This window comes from Aythya fuligula, chromosome 4, assembly GCF_009819795.1.
Source record: "Aythya fuligula isolate bAytFul2 chromosome 4, bAytFul2.pri, whole genome shotgun sequence".
Classification (NCBI taxonomy): domain Eukaryota; kingdom Metazoa; phylum Chordata; class Aves; order Anseriformes; family Anatidae; genus Aythya; species Aythya fuligula.
Window position 1 is genome coordinate 28,591,471 of NC_045562.1, and position 24,371 is coordinate 28,615,841.

The following is a 24,371-nucleotide window of genomic DNA, read 5'->3' on the forward strand; positions in this document are numbered from 1 at the left end:
AGCTCTAATAAGTATGGAAACCACTTGTGAAATGTGTATTTGTAGGTTCAGTGAGAACCATCTAAAGGAAACTCTCTAGCCATATGTAACTATAAAATGTGTGACTATGATTGTTGTAAGTCTTCCGCGGTTCTCATCTTACCTTTGCAGAGCTATAATGCTTTTGTCTTTACTCAGAAGGAACTCTGACACAAATTCTCAATAATACTTTCAGCGTCTCCTGCAAGGATTTTCTCATACATGTCAGAATATGTTTCTCAGGGCCTTTAATTTCAGCAATAGCTCTGTGCATTGTTTTAGACTGTTGTCCATCCCCCTTCCTAATACCAGTACATAATATCTCAGTTTTAGTCCCAGCAGTTCACACCATAAAGGTATCACTGTAGCTGGGTAACGTAGGACTAGCTCTGCAAACCAGTCCTATTTTATCTCAAAAAAAATAAATTTTGTGTTCAGAAGAGCAGAAAATAGTTTTGATAGCCTGGTTTACAAATATACTAGAACTTTTCAATTAGCTCAACCTGGTTTGTTAGGGTGACAAACTTATGGACGTCAAGCAGATGAAATAGTCAAAATAAATAACTACACATAATTGTATAGTTATCATATGCTATGCAAGTGACCGGATAACTATTGGTATTTACTCTTAAAATCTTCCTTTGAAGTACTAAGTTTGAAATGCTTCAGGTAACTGTCTGGTTTAATAGATTGTAAAGAAGCAAGTATCCTTCTGCTAATTTCTCTGTCCAGAGAACGAGGTTGTATCAACCATTAAAGATGGCATCTTTCTGTAAAATAAAAACGATGGCCCTTTTTCTCTTCTCTTTGTAACATTTCAGGTGATTTATGAAGGTGAAATACGTTGAAGCAGTCAGCAATTTTAAGCTTTACATAAGAAGAAAAAATGGATGTAAACAGTATTTATTTCTGTTTTCAACGCATCATAATAAAGTTGCATAGGTTTCTTGGAATTGTGTGACTTTTAGTGTTCTTGTACAGATTTCAACAAGGTGCCGCTGTTTATGCAAATAACAGTAACTGTTGAACCCCATCTGTACTCACAGCTGAAGACACTATGTTGCATTATTGTGAAATATCTGTTAAGAATTATTGCTAAGTCCCCTTGAGGATGACAATATTTTTCTTGCTACTGCTAATGTAGTGGTAGACAGGTATGAAGCCAGACGTGCATATGAAACTGTATCAACACCAGCATTTGTAACAAGTTCTACCAAAGACAAACACAAATCACTAAATGGCATTAGCACTAATACAAATGTATTTTATGCAGTTGTCTAAAGTGTCCTGTGACCTCATGGTTGTTTAAAATCTCATTTTCTTTTCTTTTCTTTTTTTTTTTTTTTTTTGGGTTTGCTTCTGATGAGTTATAGAGCACTGGTGCGTTTATCATGGCAGCGCTTTTCCTGCTCAGATCCACAACATGATTTGTGGATTTCTGAAACAAGAACAACCCCAAATCAAAACCAATCAAAGAAAAGTTTTTCAAATGTTCTACCTTGAATTTTGCACTTGATCACAGTCAATTCTGGGACAAGAATTTGGGTAGTTTGCTTAATAGGCTGGGAATATTCTGCTGACACAATATAGAATAGATATAGTTTCAGAAATGCGATTTAAAAATCCATTCAGAATATTTGACAGAAAATACAGAGCTTTGCTTACAGTTTAGACTTCAGATAATAAGATAATAGATATATGATACGTGTTTTATACTAATATCTGTCAGGATGAAAATGGTGCACCAGAGAAGCCTGTATTTACAGGAAGAAGCTGATGACCATGTCATTGATGATCATCTTTATTGCTTCATTTGGGAAAATTTTTTGAGTTTTTTACTGTTGCTTTTCTATTATGCCTCGCCTTTTCTGAGGCTTTTTTCATTGTTTGTTTGTCTCAATTGATGTCTCGTATACCCATACTTGTAAGAAAATGACTTGTACCAAAATAACATTTCAGTTTGTCACTGACTTTTACATTTTATTTTGACAGGAACAGACCTGTAAGATGTTTATGTGGTGGTCAGCTGTTTTACTTCTTGGATGCATTTTGTTGGGAGCAGATGGGTGGCCAGCCAAGGAAGGATACAACTTTAGGCCTTATCAGCCCCTAGTAAGACTACGCCATAAGGTACTGATTATTCTCTAGCACTTCTGACTCGGGCTTCATGGTTAACAGTTAAATTATATGCCAGCCTTGTCTTGTTTAGATTTATTGGAGCGGTGTTTAGAAATTAACTTTTTCAGTAATATTCTGCAGAAATACAGACTTGCTTTGACAAGTGAACAGGAGCTGTTTGGATTTGGAAGCCCAGAAGCTGTTCAAAGATAGTGAGATTAGCTCTATTCTAGTTTAACAAACTAGAGAGTATGTACATCAACAAATGCTGTCATAGAGAAAGGAAAAGTTGTCTCCTAAAGAGACTGTCTGCATCTTCTTAAGGCAATGACTTGTCCGAGTACCCACTGGATTTCAGACCAAGCAGCACCAAGTGAACTGCCTATCAAAGAAGCATGGAGGTGAGGTTATCTCATCAACAAAAACTTGTCTCCATGAGGTAAATGTTCACAGTACTGAATTTGAACTGTGGCGTAATACCAGTGTTTCCTGCAATGGTTTCCCAGCTACAAGCATTGCATGCCATTCAAATTTTGCCCACCTGCCACATTTCTGTCATGAATCAAGGACTCCCAGAACAGTTCTCATCTAAAAGATCCTGGTCTTCTTCTAGCAGCTAAAAGGGAAACTACTGTAGTGGTTTTGTACAGTAACAGGACAGGAAAAGGGCTGTCAAATCTCCATGGGCTGCTTGAAGCTAGCATAGATCTGGTGAACTTTTCAGTTTCTACTTGGCATGGGACCAACATCTGTGGAACTCTAAGGCCTGTGAGCAGGACAACAAAGATCATTAAAAAAAAAAAAAAAAAAACTTTTCCCCCTTCTTCTGAATCTGGGTGTTTCAACTAGAAAGTTCAAATTATTGCTAGAAGCTATAAATGTTAGTTTCTATTACTGTTTCAAGATCCTGGCTAGTTTAATTTCTCAATATATTTTATAAAATACCAAGATATTTCCTCTTGGACCTAGGTTTGCAAAAAAAAATCCAATATCTTGGATCATGTGACACTATTTCAGCGTGTAAGGAGGAGGAACTCATAACTGAAGCCGTTCAGAGTTCTGCTCAAACAAGATGAAAATATTTGCCTATTAGCCCATTATTGCCTACTCTGTACGTAACATGTAGAAAGCTTCTAACAGATGGAAAATAAAATGCAAAAGTTTATACTTTATTATAAAACTTTGTGTCCTCTAGGGGAATGCTGTTCCGTCAGAATACAACAGCCCCTTAACTGGAGCCTGATGTGTTATGTGCTTAACCATATAGGCACACAGGTGTTTACACTGAGTATTTTGCAAATTCAGAAACTTTGTCTTATCAATTTACCTCTATCAGTTTTAAACAAAGTAAAACTACAAGAAAAATACTTTGAAATCTAGAAAAAATGAGAAAGTAGTAGTTTATCTATGGAACGAGCTGTGGGAGAGAGAAATTATCTATACTCCCCCTTCCCCCCCCATGAATATTGTGAAAAGAATCAAGGGCAGTGGATGAGGTATGGTGAACATCATTTCTCAGTTAGTCTGTGAAATCAATATTATATGTGGAGCTAATAGTATATTGGTGTTCCTTAATAATACTTCTAATCGTCTGATATAACTCTCATTTGATATGTGAAATAGACTGTAATAAGAATTGTAAATTTAATTATGGGGTAGATAACACACACATTCACATACACGTATGTGAACACATACCATTCATTTATGTATATGTCTATATTTCCTCTTTCTAATTTTATGTTACTTATGATGCATATTTCAAAAACACATACAAAATGGAAAATAAGCATACATGCAGAAAAAGCAAACGACATTCTGTAAGTAGATTTTGTGTTTTTAAAAGAATTTAAACTTTAGAGGAAAAGAATTGATAGAGGTGAATATAAAATAAGAGGAAAAAGTAATAAACTTGACACAAAAGTGTATTCTAAAAAGCAAAGAAAATATGGGCATTTATTTATTTATTCTGAGGCAATATGTCTAGATTAAAAAAATGTTTAGTACAGTTCTACTTTTGGTCTTAGGGATGCATTTTAGTATACAACAATGAGGAATGCAGAACTTTTCTAAAGTCAATTTTAAAAACCACTTCTAGCACAGACACACATTCCAACTATGTAGATAATATTGTAAGGGAGACTTTCTGTTTCAAACAAGCATTTAATATTTCACAGAATCACAGAATTTCTAGGTTGGAAGAGACCTCAAGATCATCGAGTCCAACCTCTGACCTAACGCTAACAGTCCCCACTAAACCATATCCCTAAGCTCTACATCTAAACGTCTTTTGAAGACTTCCAGGGATGGTGACTCCACCACTTCCCTGGGCAGCCTGTTCCAGTGCCTCACAACCCTTTCAGTGAAGAAGTTCTTCCTAACATCTAACCTAAAACTCCCCTGGCTCAACTTAAGCCCATTCCCCCTCGTCCTGTCACCAGGCACGTGGGAGAACAGGCCAACCCCCACCTCGCTACAGCCTCCTTTAAGGTATCTGTAAAGAGCAATAAGGTCGCCCCTGAGCCTCCTCTTCTCCAGGCTGAACAAGCCCAGCTCCCTCAGCCGCTCCTCGTAGGACTTGTTCTCCTGGCCCCTTACCAGCTTCGTCGCCCTTCTCTGCACCCGCTCAAGCACCTCGATGTCCTTCTTGTAGCGAGGGGCCCAAAACTGAACACAGTACTCGAGGTGCGGCCTCACCAGAGCTGAGTACAGGGGGACGATCACCTCCCTAGCCCTGCTGGTCACACTGTTCCTGATACAAGCCAGGATGCCGTTGGCCTTCTTGGCCACCTGAGCACACTGCTGGCACATATTCAGCCGACTATCCACCGTCACTCCCAGGTCCTTCTCTGCCAGGCAGCTCTCCAACCATTCCTCTCCCAGCCTGTAGCTCTGCTTGGGGTTATTGCGCCCCAGGTGCAGGACCTGGCACTTGTCCTTGTTGAACTTCATGCAGTTGACCTCAGCCCATCGGTGCAGCCTATCCAGATCCTCCTGCAGAGCTTTCCTACCCTCAAGCAGATCGACACACGCACCTAACTTGGTGTCATCTGCGAACTTACTGAGGGTGCACTCGATGCCCTCGTCCAGATCATTGATGAAGACATTAAAGAGGACCGGCCCCAGCACCGAGCCCTGGGGGATGCCACTAGTGACTGGCCTCCAACTGGACTTGGCTCCATTCACCACGACTCTTTGGGCCCGGCTATCCAGCCAGTTTCTAACCCAACAAAGCGTACGCCAGTCCAAGCCATGAGCAGCCAGTTTCTTAAGGAGAATGCTGTGGGAAACGGTGTCAAAAGCCTTGCTGAAGTCAAGGTAGACCACATCCACAGCCTTTCCCTCATCCACCCAGCGCGTCACTTTGACATAGAAGGAGATCAGGTTCGTCAAGCAGGACCTGCCTTTCATAAACCCATGCTGACTGGGCCCGATCGCCTGCTTGCCCTGCAAGTGCTGCGTGATGACTCTCAGGAGGATCTGCTCCATGAGCTTCCCTGGCACTGAGGTCAAACTGACAGGCCTGTAGTTTCCCGGGTCTGCCCTCCGGCCCTTCTTGTAGATGGGCGTCACGTTTGCTAGCCGCCAGTCAACTGGGACCTCCCCCGATCGCCAGGACTGCTGATAAATGATGGACAGTGGCTTGGCCAGCTCCTCTGCCAGTTCTCTCAGTACCCTTGGGTGGATCCCATCCGGCCCCATCGACTTGTGCACATCTAAGTGCCGTAGCAGGTCACTAACCAGTTCTTCATGGATAGTGAGGGCCACATCCTGCTCCCCATCCCCTTCCACCAGCTCAGGGTACTGAGTATCCAGAGAACAACTGGTATTGCCGCTAAAGACTGAGGCAAAGAAGGCATTGAGCACCTCCGCCTTTTCCTCATCTCTTGTAACTAAGTTTCCCCCTGCATCCAGTAAAGGATGGAGATTCTCCTTAGTCCTCCTTTTTGTGTTGATGTATTTATAGAAACGTTTTTTGTTATCTTTAACGGCAGTAGCCAGATTGAGCTCCAGATGAGCTTTGGCCTTCCTAATTTTGTCCCTGCACAGCCTCGCTACATCCTTATAGTCCTCCCTAGTGGCCTGCCCACTTTTCCAAAGATTATAAACTCTCTTTTTTCTCCTAAGATCAAGCCACAATTCTCTGTTGAGCCAGGCTGGTGTTCGTCCCCGCCAGCTCGTCTTTGGGCACGTGGGGACAGACCGTTCCTGCGCCATTAAGATTTCCCTCTTGAAGAGCGCTCAGCCTTCCTGGACCCCTCTGCCCTTCAGAACCGCCTCTCAAGGGACTCCACCAACTAGTGTCCTGAGCAGCTCAAAGTCAGCCCTCCGAAAGTCCAATACAGCGGTTTTACTGGTCCCCTTTCTGGCCTCGCCAAGAATAGTGAACTCCACCATTTCGTGGTCACTCTGCCCATGACAGCTCCCGACAATCACATCCGCCACCAGTCCTTCTCTGTTTGTGAAGAGAAGGTCTAGCGGGGCACCACCCCTGGTAGGTTCACTAACCAGCTGCGTCAGGAAGCTATCTTCCACGCTCTCCAGAAACCTCCTAGACTGCTTTCTCGGGCTGTGTTGTGCTTCCAGGATATATCTGGGAAGTTGAAGTCCCCCACAAGAACAAGCACTGACGATTTCACAACTTTTGTCAGCTGCCTGTAGAACTCCTCATCAGTCTCCTCATCCTGGTTTGGCGGTCTATAGCAGACCCCGACCAGGACACTAGCCTTGTTGTCCCTGCCGATCCTAACCCAAAGGGACTCGACCTTGTCATTCCCAGCCTCGAGTTCTACAACCTCGAAAGACTCTCTAATATAGAGAGCCACACCACCACCCCTTCTGTGCTGCCTGTCCCTTCTAAAGAGCTTATAGCCAGGCATTGCAGTATTTCAGTCATGAGACTGGTCCCACCACGTCTCCGTGATGGCGACCAAGTGGTAGCCTGCCTGCTGCACGATGGCTTCCAGCTCCTCCTGTTTGTTACCCATGCTGCGTGCATTGGTGTAGATGCACTTCAGCTGGGCCATTGCCTTATCCTCCGGCCTTGCCATCGTTCCCCCTGGCACAGCCCCAACAATCCTAGCTTCAGCCCCATCCCCCTTCCTACCTAGTTTAAAGGATTTCAAATGCTAGATTGTTATGCAAGCAGAATACTTATTACAAATTGAAGATGATAATGAATATCAGCAGAGTCATATTTGCTTTGATGAAGCAGTATGTATACAAGTTTAAGAGTGTGCAGATTAAAAAAGATGAGTAATCACTCTTGCTCTTGTAAAGGGGAATTTATTTGACTTGGATAGTATTCCAACCACAGCAACTCTAAATGTCAGACTGCAGGGAAAAACAATCTTGTTTATCTGTCAAGTTAATATTTGGGTATTATCTTGAAAAAAAATAATCGTGTTCATGTTGATAGTAGGCATCCAAATCATAAAGGTTTTTTTTTGTTGTTGTTTTAAAAGGGATTATGAACAAATTTGTCTCCTCATGCATGGAAATTACAAGTAGGCATTTAGTCTAAATGAATTATGGTCTGAATGCATAAGGAAAAGACTTTGGAACTAGGGAAATACTTTATGCATATGGAAAGGGTGAGTTGGACAAGGTGACCACCAGAAGTCTCATTCTTGGAAGTCAAATTGGGGCTCAAGAGCAGCTGGACTGTTCAGGCTGGAAGTAGATTATACATTTTATTTTTCTGAAGAACTAGACATCGGTTCAGTTCTGCCTCTTCTTCTATAGTATAATCTATTGTCATTTGCTTGAACTGGAATGGAGAAAGACTATTACAAAACACTCTTGAAAATTTTATTTCTAGGCATCTTCAAACTGCTGTGGCTTACCCTTATGTAGTGACACTGAAAAATATTAGGCTATGTCTCAATTACATGTGCATTTCTTGTTGTGCCAGTTAATCCTCGGTTCTGTATTAGTCAAAACACTGAAAAAGTTTGTAAGGGACTTTCCATTTGGGAGTCTGCTTGCGTTGCTGCTGAGGGTATTGTAAGCAATTTGTTAATACTTAGATTCCCACCTGAAATCGTTAGAAGTATTTCTAGCATCCTAATGAATTTTATTCCTCTGATTTGCATGGCTCTGACAGAGAGAGTAATGTTTATGCAATATCTTCAGTGAAAAAAATGTATGTGGTGAGATTTCCAGGTACAAACAGGAAGAAGGCAGACAACAGAACGTTTACTGCCAGCTTCTGATCCATTTCCAGAGACCAAGAAATATGAGATATATTCTGTACGTTCATATGTATATTGCAGAGCATGCCAAGTCTGCATATCTAACACATGCACACACATCTCTCCTCTGCAAGCCAGGTGAAGAAAGGTAGGTTACTGGGGAAGGAGAAGAATATGTAATATTAATAACAGTGCCTCATTGTATATGATATCATTACAGGTAGGGAATTCTTTATTTTCAGTCTCAAGAGACAATCAGTGAAGATTGCTAATATAGTCATAATCACCTGAATACCTTTTACTCAGGTCTGATTCTGATTTTGTGGAATTAAGACCACTATATTCAGAACAGCCAGGGTTATAACACCTATTAAAGTGCAACCACTGGCTCGGGAGGGTGGGCAGGGGAAGGAGGAGCAAAGCTCAGGTGTATCAGGGTGTAATGAGGTGAGGAAAGAAATGAAGATATTTGGAATTCAGCCTGTGTATGTGGTAGGGAAGGAGTTTCCATCAGAAGAGAGCTTTTTTTCCAGCTGAGCAGGTGGAAAGAGACATGCTTTGTTTTTACCCCTTCTATGGGCACCTTTTAACAACTGAGCTTCCTGTATTCATTAAAACTATTTCCAGCGTTGACTTTGTTTTGCTGAAGTGTTAATGGGATCAGAATCAGATGCACAGCAATCAGTGTTTTCTGTGTTATTTCTCTGGATTAAATTTTTTTTTTTAATCTTCCTGTGAAAAAACTTGCCTCTTCCCCTTTCTGTCTCCCTCCTGTCTGACAGTCACTGTTTGCTGTTATGTTAGCCAGTTCAACTCTGATTCTCATTAATGGAGGCCTGAGTAAGAACAGAATCAGGTCCAGTGTGGAGGTCTTTGGGAAATAATGACTTTGTCTGAAATGAAACAAAATAAGAGAAAACATGTAATGTCATAAACATGCTCCCCTGGTTTATTAAAGACAAATTTAAGTGTATAAGCACAAAGCATAGAATACATTTTCCACACAGTTTTTTTGCCCAAAGATTAGAAAATACTCTCCCTCAATTAATAGTGTATTCTTTGTTACAGTGAAGCACCTGTAAAATACAGGCAGGTGAAGAAAGATACAGGCAGAAAGTAGTACTTGAGGATTCAAAAATAATCTGAGCTTTTCTTGTGTGGTCTAGTCCCCAGACAACTGGAGGTTTATAGTTCACGGTGCTTATCTGGAAATGCTGTTTGCCTGCAGGCTCTGAGAAGTCATAAAACTTGATCCTTTAAAATCCTCTGTCCTAGAGCGGGGGAGGAGTAGTGGGGAAATCCTTTGCAGTAAGATGCAGCAGTGAATTCTGAAGACTGAGAGCAGAGCTCTTGAGCATGTCAATGTGGCTCCCAGTTCTAACGTAATACAAGAATTCTCTTTCTCCTTAGGTTCCCTGAATGTACTATCTACATCCTATGCAAATTCCAGGATTTAATCTAAGTAACAGGACTTGCTCCCCCTACTCCCCAATTATTTATGTAACCACAGTTAGAAGTCTTAAGGAACTTTTTGTTTGTTTGTTTGTTTTTAATTTTGCTTTTCTCAGGATTTAATATATCTTGCATTCTAATCTACTTTTTCCTGTGGGCACTAGCATTTAGAAGGCATGACTATTTAAGAAAAAAAATCTCATTACAATCATGGTATATTAATAAGTTGATTGAACATTTTTTCTACCTCTCACTACATACTCAAAATATGTTTTTAAAAAGTCATAGGAAGATTGCCTATAAAATCTCTCTAAAATGTTTTCTACATTCCTTCTTCTAAATAGTCTATCCCTGTGGGGGAAGAAAGGGATGTCAAAGCCTAGAATTAATGCAAGTGTGAAATTCTTTTTTTCTAGCTGATGATTCCTTCCATTGCTAACTCAATAGCAACATCTAGCTGTAAACTTTTAGTCAAGAAGTCTATGGGGTTAGGTCAAGGGAGAAAAGGTTTTTACCGTTGTACTCTTGCTGTACTTCTCTTTTGTGTTCCTGATACTGAAAATCACCACTGTGGAAATGATTAATCTCACCCAATTATTTTAAGGGATGATGAGATACACATGTATCATCTAGCTTTTAATTAACATCGCCTTTTTAATTTAATGTGTCAACTTGGAAGCGAAGAATGAAATATAAAGTAATGGTACATGGGGGTGATGTAATTACCCTTTACATTACAGTATTCAACTTGGACACATTGTTATCTAGGAAAAGGATTTCTGATTAGCCACTAAATAGACAACAGTGTTATACACTATCTTTATCATGCTGTCAACAGCTACAATTTCAGATTCTTGTTGATTATATATTTTTCATATTATATTACAATGTCAAATCACAAATTTCCACCACAGCAAAACAAAACACAAGATTTTTTGTATGTAAAATTTGAGATGCTTGCCTCCTGTTCAACTTTTTGCTGCTTGTATTTCTAAGATCCAAGAGGCCAGATACTTGACGTGGATATACCTACAGAGATTTATGAAGTCCAGCTCTTTTCGACACCTTCCTTGCTGACTCTGATTCTTCAGGTCCTCAAGACTGCAATATATATAATTCAACCTCTTAACATTTTTTCTGTCAGCCAAACTTTATTTTATTCTTTTCCACTTCTTCTTCTCAGTCATTTTTCCCAAGGATTTAATAACTAATTTCATAACCTAGAAGATGATGATACGTGTAAGCTGTTATCTTTATTAACCTTTTTCATCATAGTTCATTAAAGTGAAAGTCATGCCCCGCAGGATACAGTGGTTATAATGTGAAAAATAATATGCAAAATCAATATAAAAATATTAAATGAACATGGCATATAGTAGTGACAAGTGCAATCAGCTTTAGTGGTTTGCTGACGAAATGGGATGTAAAACACTGACTTATTTTTTAAATTAAGTAATTGTCCACTTAGTTTATGGTTCGTTTTCACTTCTCTGATTCTAATTAGCTAGGTAAATTCTGTTTTTAAATGAGAGGAATTACACATTTTAAACATTGTTTTAAACAGTAGTATACTATGCATCTATAATATAAGGTGATATATTCTAAATTAAGAATCACCTGTTCTTAAGAATCATGTAAAATAACACCTTTTAAACTGGCTCCAGACTAAGTACATCTAAGTTGGCTATACATCTGCCTATCTTTTCAATATCTATGTCCTTAAACATCCCTAAGACTTTCATTCTTTTACTTCATGTGACAGAAAAATAAGTTCAGAAAAAAAATATCAAATTTCAATGCTAGGAATGTGTCTCACTGGCTTTAGCACTTTTTTCTTCACAGGTTAAATTGTCTTCATTATTTTTTGAAAAAAATATTTTTTAAAGTTTATTTTCATTTATGGATGTGTTTCATCCTTTGAAAACAAAATAAACAAAAGCCTTGAGATAATCATTTACTCCAGACAGTAACTATTTTAACTTAATTTGGAAACTGGAAATGCTTGGATTTTGTTGTGAGTCTTTTTCTTGCATTTTTAGCAAATACAAATATTATCTCAGCTCTTGAAACTTCATGACTATTTCTTAAATGTTTCTTTTGTCTTTGATTCATTTAGAATATTAGTTGTCCTTTTGCCCTAATCCAAATTTCTGTAACAATTGTAATATTTTTAATATTCTACAGAAATCTTTTATCATGTTGCATCTTGCATTTTTTGTTGTTGTTAAGTCCTACTAGCAGTAGGACTCTGTATCATTTAATGTGAGATGTGTTGTGAAGCAATCCAGAGAAATGACAATCAGATTGTTAGAAACTCTGCAATACTTCTCTGGTTGTCTTTGAAAACACTTTGGGTTTATAATAGAGTTTCCCTTAAACTCTATTATTAGAATTTCTGCTCTATTATTAACAGCATAAGAACCTGATCTGAATAATAACTTCACAGTTCTAAGATTCCACTTCATAATTAAAGTTAGAGCATGTTTGTTGCAAGTGTCTGACACTATTAGGGATAATGAATCCAGTTCCACCCTAATTTTCTCTTACTCTGCCTCCATAGGTGGCAGAAATCACTTGTGATCAAGTGGTAAACAAGACTATGGCTGTATTAGGCCAAGTGTAAGTAATGATGAGGTGGAGAATTCCGGAGTACCAGAAAATAGCTTCTTCATGTAGTGATATTGATTCAGGACTACTGAATCAATGCAGAGAACAAAAGTGGAATTGAGGAAAGAATAATTTCTGTGAAATAGAAAGGTTTAATAAGATCTCATGAAAGAGTGATTTTCAGGGTTCTGGCTCGAGAGTATTTTATTGTAAGAATGGAGACAGAGGAGAGGGCCTGTATGCTCAGAAGATTAATCAGTGACATAACAAAATACAGCGATGCATTCTTTAAGAGCATATTTTACTTTCTTGTGAAGATCTTTCTTTTTCCATCAAATGTATCTAGTTTCAGACTCTAGAGACTTTCCTTTTTTGTGCCTTTTTCTAGTAGCATCCAGTATTCCGAAAAATTCAAGGTAGATATACATTACACTGCATGATCAGTTTCTTGTCATATCAAAATGGTATATGAAACTTTGCAATTTTTAGTCATTTGCTTGCAAAGATGAATATAAAAAGCCAACTTATTTATGGATGCATACTATTTAACATTAATTCTTATATCATTAACCATTATCTTATAACCTTATACCATTATAATTATTTTACATGCTATCCTTGCTAAAAATATGGTTCACAAATTTGTATTTTTTTACAAGTCATTTCACATTAGAGATGCAATAATAAATCCCCACAGAAAACCATTTTCCCCTAATTATATATTCAGATCAAACTCTGATCAGTTTAACCGTCATAGTGGTCTTGAACTGTAAAAAAATTACTGAGAATATATGTGCAGCTTGAGCACAAATCTGCTATATTTTGGATAAAACCCGTAGCTGATGAAATTATAACTTTTTTTTTTTCTGTATGAGTTGTTCTGATCTCATGCTACCAAGAAATTCAAGTTAAGCAATCTATCTGCACTTTACATGAAATATGTCTTGTATTATCTTGCAGTAAAAGTATTTCTTATTACAATATGTAAGATAATTCTTCATTATTTATTTTCCAGATTGGCTTTAAATTTTTCATTTGAAGGCTTTGCAAAGGAACCACAGGAAGAAACAAGTATATGTTTAGATATATTAGGTTTATTTGATTCAGTTTTCTTCAACAGTTTTTCCCTTGGGATTTTTGTATCTGCAAAACTCAGGCTGTGACTTAGCTCCATTTTTTTCACAAACCAAAGTATCAATTTCTCTTCAGAAGGGACAGGCAGCACAGAAGGGGTGGTGGTGTGGCTCTCTATATTAGAGAGTCTTTCGAGGTTGTAGAACTCGAGGCTGGGAATGACAAGGTCGAGTCCCTTTGGGTTAGGATCGGCAGGGACAACAAGGCTAGTGTCCTGGTCGGGGTCTGCTATAGACCGCCAAACCAGGATGAGGAGACTGATGAGGAGTTCTACAGGCAGCTGACAAAAGTTGTGAAATCGTCAGTGCTTGTTCTTGTGGGGGACTTCAACTTCCCAGATATATCCTGGAAGCACAACACAGCCCAAGAAAGCAGTCTAGGAGGTTTCTGGAGAGCGTGGAAGATAGCTTCCTGACGCAGCTGGTTAGTGAACCTACCAGGGGTGGTGCCCCGCTAGACCTTCTCTTCACAAACAGAGAAGGACTGGTGGCGGATGTGATTGTCGGGAGCTGTCATGGGCAGAGTGACCACGAAATGGTGGAGTTCACTATTCTTGGCGAGGCCAGAAAGGGGACCAGTAAAACCGCTGTATTGGACTTTCGGAGGGCTGACTTTGAGCTGCTCAGGACACTAGTTGGTGGAGTCCCTTGAGAGGCGGTTCTGAAGGGCAGAGGGGTCCAGGAAGGCTGAGCGCTCTTCAAGAGGGAAGTCTTAATGGCGCAGGAACGGTCTGTCCCCACGTGCCCAAAGACGAGCTGGCGGGGACGAAGACCAGCCTGGCTCAACAGAGAATTGTGGCTTGATCTTAGGAGAAAAAAGAGGGTTTATAATCTTTGGAAAAGTGGGCAGGCCACTAGGGAGGACTATAAGGATGTAGCGAGGCTGTGCAGGGACAAAATTAGGAAGGCCAAAGCTCATCTGGAGCTCAATCTGGCTACTGCCGTTAAAGATAACAAAAAACGTTTCTATAAATACATCAACACAAAAATGAGGACTAAGAAGAATCTCCATCCTTTACTGGATGCAGGGGGAAACTTAGTTACAAGAGATGAGGAAAAGGCGGAGGTGCTCAATGCCTTCTTTGCCTCAGTCTTTAGCGGCAATACCAGTTGTTCTCTGGATACTCAGTACCCTGAGCTGGTGGAAGGGGATGGGGAGCAGGATGTGGCCCTCACTATCCATGAAGAACTGGTTAGTGACCTGCTACGGCACTTAGATGTGCACAAGTCGATGGGGCCGGATGGGATCCACCCAAGGGTACTGAGAGAACTGGCAGAGGAGCTGGCCAAGCCACTGTCCATCATTTATCAGCAGTCCTGGCGATCGGGGGAGGTCCCAGTTGACTGGCGGCTAGCAAACGTGACGCCCATCTACAAGAAGGGCCGGAGGGCAGACCCGGGAAACTACAGGCCTGTCAGTTTGACCTCAGTGCCAGGGAAGCTCATGGAGCAGATCCTCCTGAGAGTCATCACGCAGCACTTGCAGGGCAAGCAGGCGATCGGGCCCAGTCAGCATGGGTTTATGAAAGGCAGGTCCTGCTTGACGAACCTGATCTCCTTCTATGTCAAAGTGACGCGCTGGGTGGATGAGGGAAAGGCTGTGGATGTGGTCTACCTTGACTTCAGCAAGGCTTTTGACACCGTTTCCCACAGCATTCTCCTCAAGAAACTGGCTGCTCTTGGCTTGGACTGGCGCACGCTTCGTTGGGTTAGAAACTGGCTGGATAGCCGGGCCCAAAGAGTCGTGGTGAATGGAGCCAAGTCCAGTTGGAGGCCAGTCACTAGTGGCGTCCCCCAGGGCTCGGTGCTGGGGCCAGTCCTCTTTAATATCTTCATCGATGATCTGGACGAGGGCATTGAGTGCACCCTCAGTAAGTTTGCAGATGACACCAAGCTATGAGCGTGTGTCGATCTGCTTGAGGGTAGGAAAGTTCTGCAGGAGGATCTGGATAGGCTGCACCAATGGACTGAGGTCAACTGCATGAAGTTCAACAAGGCCAAGTGCCAGGTCCTGCACCTGGGGCGCAATAACCCCAAGCAGAGCTACAGGCTGGGAGATGAGTTGTTGGAAAGCTGCCTGGCAGAGAAGGACCTGGGAGTATTGGTGGATAGTCGGCTGAATATGAGCCAGCAGTGTGCTCAGGTGGCCAAGAAGGCCAACGGCATCCTGGCTTGTATCAGGAACAGTGTGACCAGCAGGGCTAGGGAGGTGATCGTCCCCCTGTACTCGGCTCTGGTGAGGCCGCATCTCAAGTACTGTGTTCAGTTTTGGGCCCCTCGCTACAAGAAGGACATGGAGGTGCTTGAGCGGGTGCAGAGAAGGGCGACAAAGCTGGTGAGGGGCCAGGAGAACAAGTCCTACGAGGAGCGGCTGAGGGAGCTGGGCTTGTTCAGCCTGGAGAAGAGGAGGCTCAGGGGCGACCTTATTGCTCTCTACAGATACCTTAAAGGAGGCTGTAGTGAGGTGGGGGTTGGTTTGTTCTCCCACGTGCCTGGTGACAGGACGAGGGGGAATGGGCTTAAGTTGAGCCAGGGGAGTTTTAGGTTAGATGTTAGGAAGAACTTCTTTACCAAAAGAGTTGTTGGACACTGGAACAGGCTGCCCAGGGAAGTGGTGGAGTCACCATCCCTGGAAGTCTTCAAAAGACGTTTAGATGTAGAGCTTAGGGATATGGTTTAGTGGGGACTGTTAGCGTTAGGTCAGAGGTTGGACTAGGTGATCTTGAGGTCTCTTCCAACCTAGAAATTCTGTGATTCTGTGATTCTGTAATTAAAAAATATCTTATAAGCTTCTGTCCTCTTACCCTGCAGATTACTGTTGCTCAAGTAGGCCGTGCTTACACTGGGATGTTTCCAATTCTGTCTAGATTACTATATGCATAACGTGTTATTTTTACCTTTTTTTTTTTTCTTTTTCCTTTTTTTATTTACTGTTGGGATCAGTTAAGTAGTCCAAGCTCAGGGCATTCTATTTGTTTCTCAAAACTTCTTCCATGATAACTGTTATCGGGTGAGTACTACATCCATCACTATGCTCAATTTCTTTCAACCAAAAAATAGGAGAATTTGATATTTTTCAGTTTCAGATTTGATTTTCATTAAAAACTAACAAATTCCACAGTGGTTTTATTTGGCTTTCAAATAACGAGGACAAATGTTAACATGCCCATTAAAAATTTGAATGTTTTTTGTAGCTCTATTCAGGCCTGACACACGAAGAAAATGGAGACCTTAATTAAAAGATGTCTTAATTATGCCTACTTCGATTGTTATGCATTGATGTGGCTATGCTTAGATACTTTTAAGAACATGGAAGGTTAAAGCCTTAAATACAACATTTAAAACAAAGATCTTACAAACTTTAATAATTAAAGAAGGTTACTATTTGACCTTGTTGAAAGTGACCCAGGAAATGAGCAAGTGATAATTGTTTCACTTGAACTGTCTCTTTAGCTCTTCAGTATTTCGAAGTTTGCATTTAATGTAGCTTGTTAAATATCAGTACAGACTGTTCATATTTTCCAAATTAAGTATAGCAGCATTAACTATTTCTTTAACCATCACATGATATCACTCACATCTGTTTAACGTTCATTGTTAATTCTATCAAAAAACTTTTTTTGCACTTGAACTTTCCTTCTAAGGACATAGTAAAAAAAAAAAAAAAAAAGCTAATTTAAAATGATAAAAATTTAACAAGCTTATTCCTTATACTTCACCTCTTCCCATGAAAACAAACCAAAACAAAATTATCAGTTTAATGCATAACCTATAATTATGGGTTTGTAACCTCTAATGAACAACCTATAAATTAAAGTGTAATTTTGAAGGAGAAATATGGCCTACCACTTTTCTGAGGCATCAGCACAATCTTCCATTCTCTAGAGTAGTTCATGGAAATGCTATTAATTTCTATTATTCTTTTCTAGATGTTGTACTCATACATCAATGCAAGTAATACATAACTAATACTGCATTATTTTAACAGAATATATTCAATTTTGTTGGTTTATCTAACATTATTTACATATTAAATCATTTGATTTTCACCATTGCTTTTTACATGATAAAATTCTACTGAATAAACAAGAACTTTGAAGTGTATTACTTTAATTACTGTAGTACAGCAAACTGTACCTAAAACTTGTGAAAGACCAATCCCATTGCAATTGATTTTTTTAGATTTATTTTAAAGGTCTGAGAAACCACTGCATTAACTAGTTTAGTTTTCCTTGTGCAGTTCTCCCATTTATCTCTATATAATTTCCTTCATGCTATAACTGAAACGTGAATAAGGCATGCCATTAAAAAATAAAGAAATAAAAATTACCAAGTCTTCAAACACATTCCATGCCTTAATATTTTCAAATCATTTCTCTTGATGGTTCATTGTTAATAACAAACCAAAGAACAGATTTATCGCTCGAATGCATCTGTCCTCTCTCCAAGTACTGCTTCCTGATATATACTTTAGTAGATAGGATACAATGGAAGTCTTTTGTTTGGTACTCATTTCTCCATGAGTACATCATATCTCCATGTAATAATTTTGATAATCTACCTATTTAGAGTTAATGAGTCTCCTCTATTTAGATTAACTAAATGCAACCTCTCAGAAACTAGGAAAGAAGCTAGTAGCCAATATGGAAGTTACCAGGAAGGATTACAAGTTCAACCATGGAACTGGCAGCTTGGCAGATTTTGTGTGCAAAACTTAGAAATACAACATCTGCTATTAAGAAGTCACTAAAATTGAGCATAATGAACAGACTGAGAAACTGACAGAAATTTTGAATTGATACAAGGAAATCTTTGTAAAACAGTTTACTTGTAGTCTATTATTAAAAAAAAAAACAAAACTATTTTAGCTGTGTCTACTAGTATCAGTAATAAGTTGGGCACAGGGAAGATTTATTACTTTTTTAATAAAAAAGGAAATATAATTAAAAATACACATCAGCTAGATTAGAATTTAAGATGTTTTCTGAATAGTTATTGCAGCTCTCTGCATATGCGTGTGTATATATACATATTTTCAAAGTTACTTCCTATCAACACTGACTCTGAGAGAACATAACTATAGCTTTACAATACATTGCCTACTTCATGGTAGGGGGAGAGTAATGAATTGTTGCTATTATTGTAGCATATATAGCTCTACTTTATATTTCATTTTTAAAAAAATAGTTGAAATGCAACAATCATATACTGAGCTAATCTTGAATTTTCAATAATAAGATTCAATAATAAAAAGAAAAAATTCTATGTTCTAGTTTCTTACATGGGTAATAAAGTACCCATTTTTAACAACCTTTCATCAAATCTCTGGTAGAATGAATGTGTTCCTAAAATATATAGTTGAATACTTTACAAAAGGGCAGATGCAGCTGATTAATATTCGTATCATGAACTTCTTTTTTCCTTTGTAACGCTACCTTATCTGTCCTTCTAAGATGAATGGTAGAAACAACATATTATTATTTCTAGAAAATCCTCAGCACATTGGTTTTAATCAATACTAGTAGATGTAGTACAGTTTTACCCATAATTATATCCTCACACAGACTAAATATTACTTGCATTCCTGGATTGCAAGAAGGTAATTGATGTTGATGCTGACATGTCTATACTCTCTAATTGTCGTTCTTCCTGCAGATTTTCTTTTATCTAGAGAAAATTCTGAGAAGAGGAAAGATAAGATCAGAATGAACCTCAGACAGACTGAATAATAAAATGCAACAACACATTATGTGTTTTTTAGAAAATTACACTTTAGAAAATTACACTTAAAAACCATCTCTGAAATTTTAAAAAATGAATAGGGGTTTTAGGCAAATTACTCCCATTAATGTCAGTGGGAATTGTGCAGCTAAAGCCCATCTGCAGATTTTTATTTTTATTTTTGGAGAAAAATAACACTATATTGTAAGGAAATATAATACTTTTCAGTAATTATGGTAGTACCTGGAGTTTTAAGAGCTCAGAATATGGGGGAAGATAATAGAATACCCATCCTGTCCCTTAGAGTTTCTGGTGATAATTCAGTATACTAAAACACTGATTCTTGGAGATCTCTCTTCCTTCTTTTTGTCTACTCAAATCTGGAGTGTCCTCAGATAATACTGAAACAAAATATATATACTGAATATTATTAGCTTACATAAAGAAAGTGTGTTTGTGTGTGTATATATATATATATATAGTAGAACTTCTTTTTTCTTCTCATGTTCTATGATATAAATATATATAGGGTCACAAAGGTAAGGGAATGCAGCACCTCTTCTATGAGGAGAGGCTGAAATAACTGGAACTGTTCAATCTGGAGAAGTGGAGGCTCAGGTGAGATCTTATTGCTGCCTATAAATGCCTCAAGGGAAGGTGCAAAGAGGACTGAGTCCTCTTTTATATCAGAAGCATTGCCCAGTGATAAGACATGAGGCAATGGAAACAAACTGGACCACAAGAGGTTCTGTTCAAATGCCAGAAAACACTTATTTTCTGTGTGGATGATGGAGCATGGGAATGGGTTGCATGGAGAGGTTGTGAAGTCTCTGCCCTTGGAGATCTTCAAAAGCCATCTTTTGTCTGCCAGGACATGGTCCTGAGCAACCTGCTGTAGGTGTCTGTGACTGAGCAGGAAAGTTGGACCCTCCTCTAGTGGTCCCTTTAAATCTCAACTCTTCTGTGATTCTGTAATATTCATCTATGGCACCTTATCAACTTCTCCTGCATTATCTCATTTCCTTCTTGGTGGGTTGAAAGAAAGTCTTACGTTGCCATGTATGGCCAGCATAACTGTACATTGATTACAGAATCACAGAATTCTGCATAATTGTACAATTACACAGAATCTGTATAATTGAATTCAGCATAATTGTACATTGATTATTGGAGCATTTAAAGTTTAATGCAAAAATAAGCACAAAAACAGTAATCTACTGTTATACAACCATCATTTATGTAGCATGCATAGCACTTCCTACTTACATGAAAGTCGTAGCCTGCATTTGATGAGACAAATTGGTTTATATATTCCTCTGTACTGAAGCCATTTTGGTTGTAATAGTATTCAGTAAGTTTCAATGCGATATGCCTCTTCACTACTTCAACCATGCATTAAGTATTTTAGTGATTAAAGCAGTATAAAAAGAAAAACACTACATCTAAAATTAGTAGAAGTTTTTTTTTTTTTTTTTTCTCCCATGTTCCATGAAACTGCCTATGAATTTAATTTGGATTTGGTCTGCCATCAAAAAATGAGGTATAAAGTCATAATACTAGAACCAGAAATTACAGTTACATTGTATTTCTGTAAAAATGAGCTGCCTAAAAAATTTACCCAGAGCAAGCTTGTATACATGTTCATTTGAACTTTTTTCCTATTTGGCTCAGAGCTGTGGCCGGTTGGTTTTGGACAACTCTTCTAATGAAAGCAGTGTGAGTATAGAAGGGGAACAGCCCATGGAAGAATTGATCCATTATATCAACATGAAGATTCTTTTTAGATTTTATTTTTTTTTCCCAATTAAAATAACACACACTTTTGAAAACAGGCCATTTTCTGCATCAGTAAAGTGGAAGAAAGACTATTTGGCCATTGCCTACTGTTTTATTGGGCCCACAGTATCCTTAAGATGACTCTTGGACAAGATCTTTTATCAGAAGTAAAACGATAATAAAAAAGCACTTCAGAATCCAACTAAAAAGTAACGATTTAGTTAAATGAGAGTCTTGAATTTAAAGATGAGAAGTAGTTTTGATTTTTACTTTATCTTTTCAACTACAGTAGTCATTGGGGTGTATAGGCCTAACTATAACTCCTAGCTCTTGGGAGCTCTTTGCAGCCTGCTGCATGCAGGTCTTTCTATACCAAGCAGCAATTTTAGGAAATGTCATCATCGGTCTTTCGTATGTAAGCTCACCTGAAGAATCTTTGCTTTTAAAATGCTTCTATGTTTCTCTGCTTTTTTTTTTTTTTTTTTTTTTTTTTTAAAGTATTACGTAGAATGTAATTAGTTTTCCACAAATCTTTTTGGTTTATACAATGTTACTGTGACATAAACATGAAGTTACATGTATTTCAATTCAGTTGCTAATGAATGTTGCTGAAGAACATTAAGCTTAAGACTGTGACTTCAGCCTGAAGCAATTGTTCCATCTCAAGGACCAAGGTTTTGTTTACTCTGTCTTCAAGGATCCAAGGCTAGTATATGCATTACCAAGACATCTAGGAGCTTTGCTTTAATGTACAGTCAGACATGCCTAAATAGAAAAACTGTGGATCAGCCTTTGTGCAGGGCTTCTGTGGACAGAATGAAGCGTATGCTTTGCTGAAGCATGATCTTGCGAGAGTTTCCTTTACAAACATATAAGCAGGGACAAGATTATTTGGAACTTTTGCACGCCTTTATTTCTTCTCAGCTACCCCTTTGTTTTAAAGGGTTGAAATTTGCTGCATGCAAAGAACAGCTTCTTCCTGGGACTGCTGTGTTGTAGACCTATTCTTCATATTAATCAGGGATCGAAATCTGCCAATCAAGAAACAAATCAGATTTCACAGATTTGCCCAACCCTGATCTGTTTTTTTTTTTTTTTTTTTTTTTTTTTTTTTAATGAAACAAATCTTGCACTTCATCACTTCAGTATCTAGGCTACTCAAATACTGTTGTGTCCCTTTTATTAGGGGTTCATGACTCAAGACTTCACCAAATGTTCTCCATAGGCCTCTAAGAGTTACTATAAGACTCTTGATATTCAGTGATAACTAATCCTGGGCATGTCACTAACTGTGTAAACTTCAAGAGCTCTTTTTCCTTATTTCCACCTAGTCAACTCTCTCTGTATCTTGTGTCCTTCATGCAATTGTACAATCATGTGATGTGTTTACTGATCCAAGAACAATCTACAACATAATATTTTCCCAGAATTTACTTCCATAAACGGTAGCAATGTCTAACAGGATTGAGCTGTGCATGCAGAATACCAGCACAACAATCCAAACATTAAACTACCACACTTTCTGTGATAAGTCATGTTCTGACAAGAGCAGTAGCAAAATGGGTCACGTTTTGCTCATTCTTACTGTACTAGATTGAAGCAAGGCCTTGTTTATTGCTACTTGACAGAAGAGCTTTACAAATGCAAATGTTGTTGCTACTTTGCATGTGTTTTGAAATCAAATTGCAATTGTACTGCAGTTGCTGAGAGTATGTGATAAAGTCTGATCTTGTGAATTTTTTTTTTGAAAGACAAATGGGTTAGAAACTGGCTGGGTAGCCGGGCCCAAAGAGTCGTGGTGAATGGAGTCAAGTCCAGTTGGAGGCCAGTCACTAGTGGCGTTCCCCAGGGCTTGGTGCTGGGGCTGGTCCTCTTTAATATCTTCATCAGTGATCTGGACGAGGGCATTGAGTGCACCCTCAGTAAGTTTGCAGATGACACCAAGCTATGAGCGTGTGTCGATCTGCTCGAGGGTAGGAAAGTTCTGCAGGAGGATCTGGATAGGCTGCACCGATGGGCTGAGGTCAACTGCATGAAGTTCAACAAGGCCAAGTGCTGGGTCCTGCACCTGGGGCACAATAACCCCAAGCAGAGCTACAGGCTGGGAAATGAGTCGTTGGAGAGCTGCCTGGCAGAGAAGGACCTGGGAGTATTGGTGGATAGTCGGCTGAATATGAGCCAGCAGTGTGCTCAGGTGGCCAAGAAGGCCAACGGCATCCTGGCTTGTATCAGGAACAGTGTGACCAGCAGGGCTAGGGAGGTGATCGTCCCCCTGTACTCGGCTCTGGTGAGGCCGCATCTCAAGTACTGTGTTCAGTTTTGGGCCCCTCGCTACAAGAAGGACATCGAGGTGCTTGAGCGGGTGCAGAGAAGGGCGACAAAGCTGGTGAGGGGCCAGGAGAACAAGTCCTACGAGGAGCGGCTGAGGGAGCTGGGCTTGTTCAGCCTGGAGAAGAGGAGGCTCAGGGGCGACCTTATTGCTCTCTACAGATACCTTAAAGAGGCTGTAGTGAGGTGGGGGTTGGTTTGTTCTCCCACGTGCCTGGTGACAGGACGAGGGGAATGGGCTTAAGTTGAGCCAGGGGAGTTTTAGGTTAGATGTTAGGAAGAACTTCTTTACCAAAAGAGTTGTTGGACACTGGAACAGGCTGCCCAGGGAAGTGGTGGAGTCATCACCCCTGGAAGTCTTTAAAAGACGTTTAGATGTAGAGCTTAGGGATATGGTTTAGTGGGGACTGTTAGCGTTAGGTCAGAGGTTGGACTAGGTGATCTTGAGGTCTCTTCCAACCTAGAAATTCTGTGATTCTGTGATTCTGTGAAATGCTCAGCATGTCATTGATCAAATTGGTTCTGAGAATACTTTACCAAATTGTGCTTTGTGCGCACATGCTCTCTGCTTCCTGTGACCAGAAGCTATGATTTCATCCATAAATAAATAGTTTCTGTGCATTATAATTTGAATTTCATAACCCATTGTATTCATATAAGCTAATATGTAGGTGTTCTACTATCTTGGCTTGTACATGTTTTAACAGCACAGTAAAATGTATTATCTTGGTAATATCTCTCACTGAAATATTATATGTAACAGTAATTGTTCCTTTAATGCTTTTTTCTTTAAAGTTAATATATATTAGCAAAGTATCCCCAACTGCAGAATGATCATTAATTATCATTTTTCTGCATTTTAAGTACATTTTGTAATGTGACTAATGATAAATTTTCATTATAAAATGTTAATCAAGCAAATAAGTTTGCATTCCCCTTTTCATCAGTTTCTGTAATTAGTGGTTTATGTTTATTAAATATTTTAATTTTGTCGCATTACTAGGACGATGTAGTATATGCTTCA

The 24,371-nt window shown here is 39.3% G+C and overlaps 1 protein-coding gene across 2 annotated transcripts in view; it reads left to right on the forward strand.

The window, feature by feature from the left end:
* FSTL5 (follistatin like 5) overlaps window positions 1-24,371 on the forward strand; it is a 318,901-nt gene that overhangs the window by 46,567 nt on the left and 247,963 nt on the right. For both annotated transcript variants that reach the window (XM_032187504.1, XM_032187505.1), the window contains exon 2: window positions 2,011-2,148. In XM_032187504.1, the coding sequence (XP_032043395.1) occupies window positions 2,011-2,148 (138 nt within the window). The remainder of the gene's footprint in view (window positions 1-2,010; window positions 2,149-24,371) is intronic.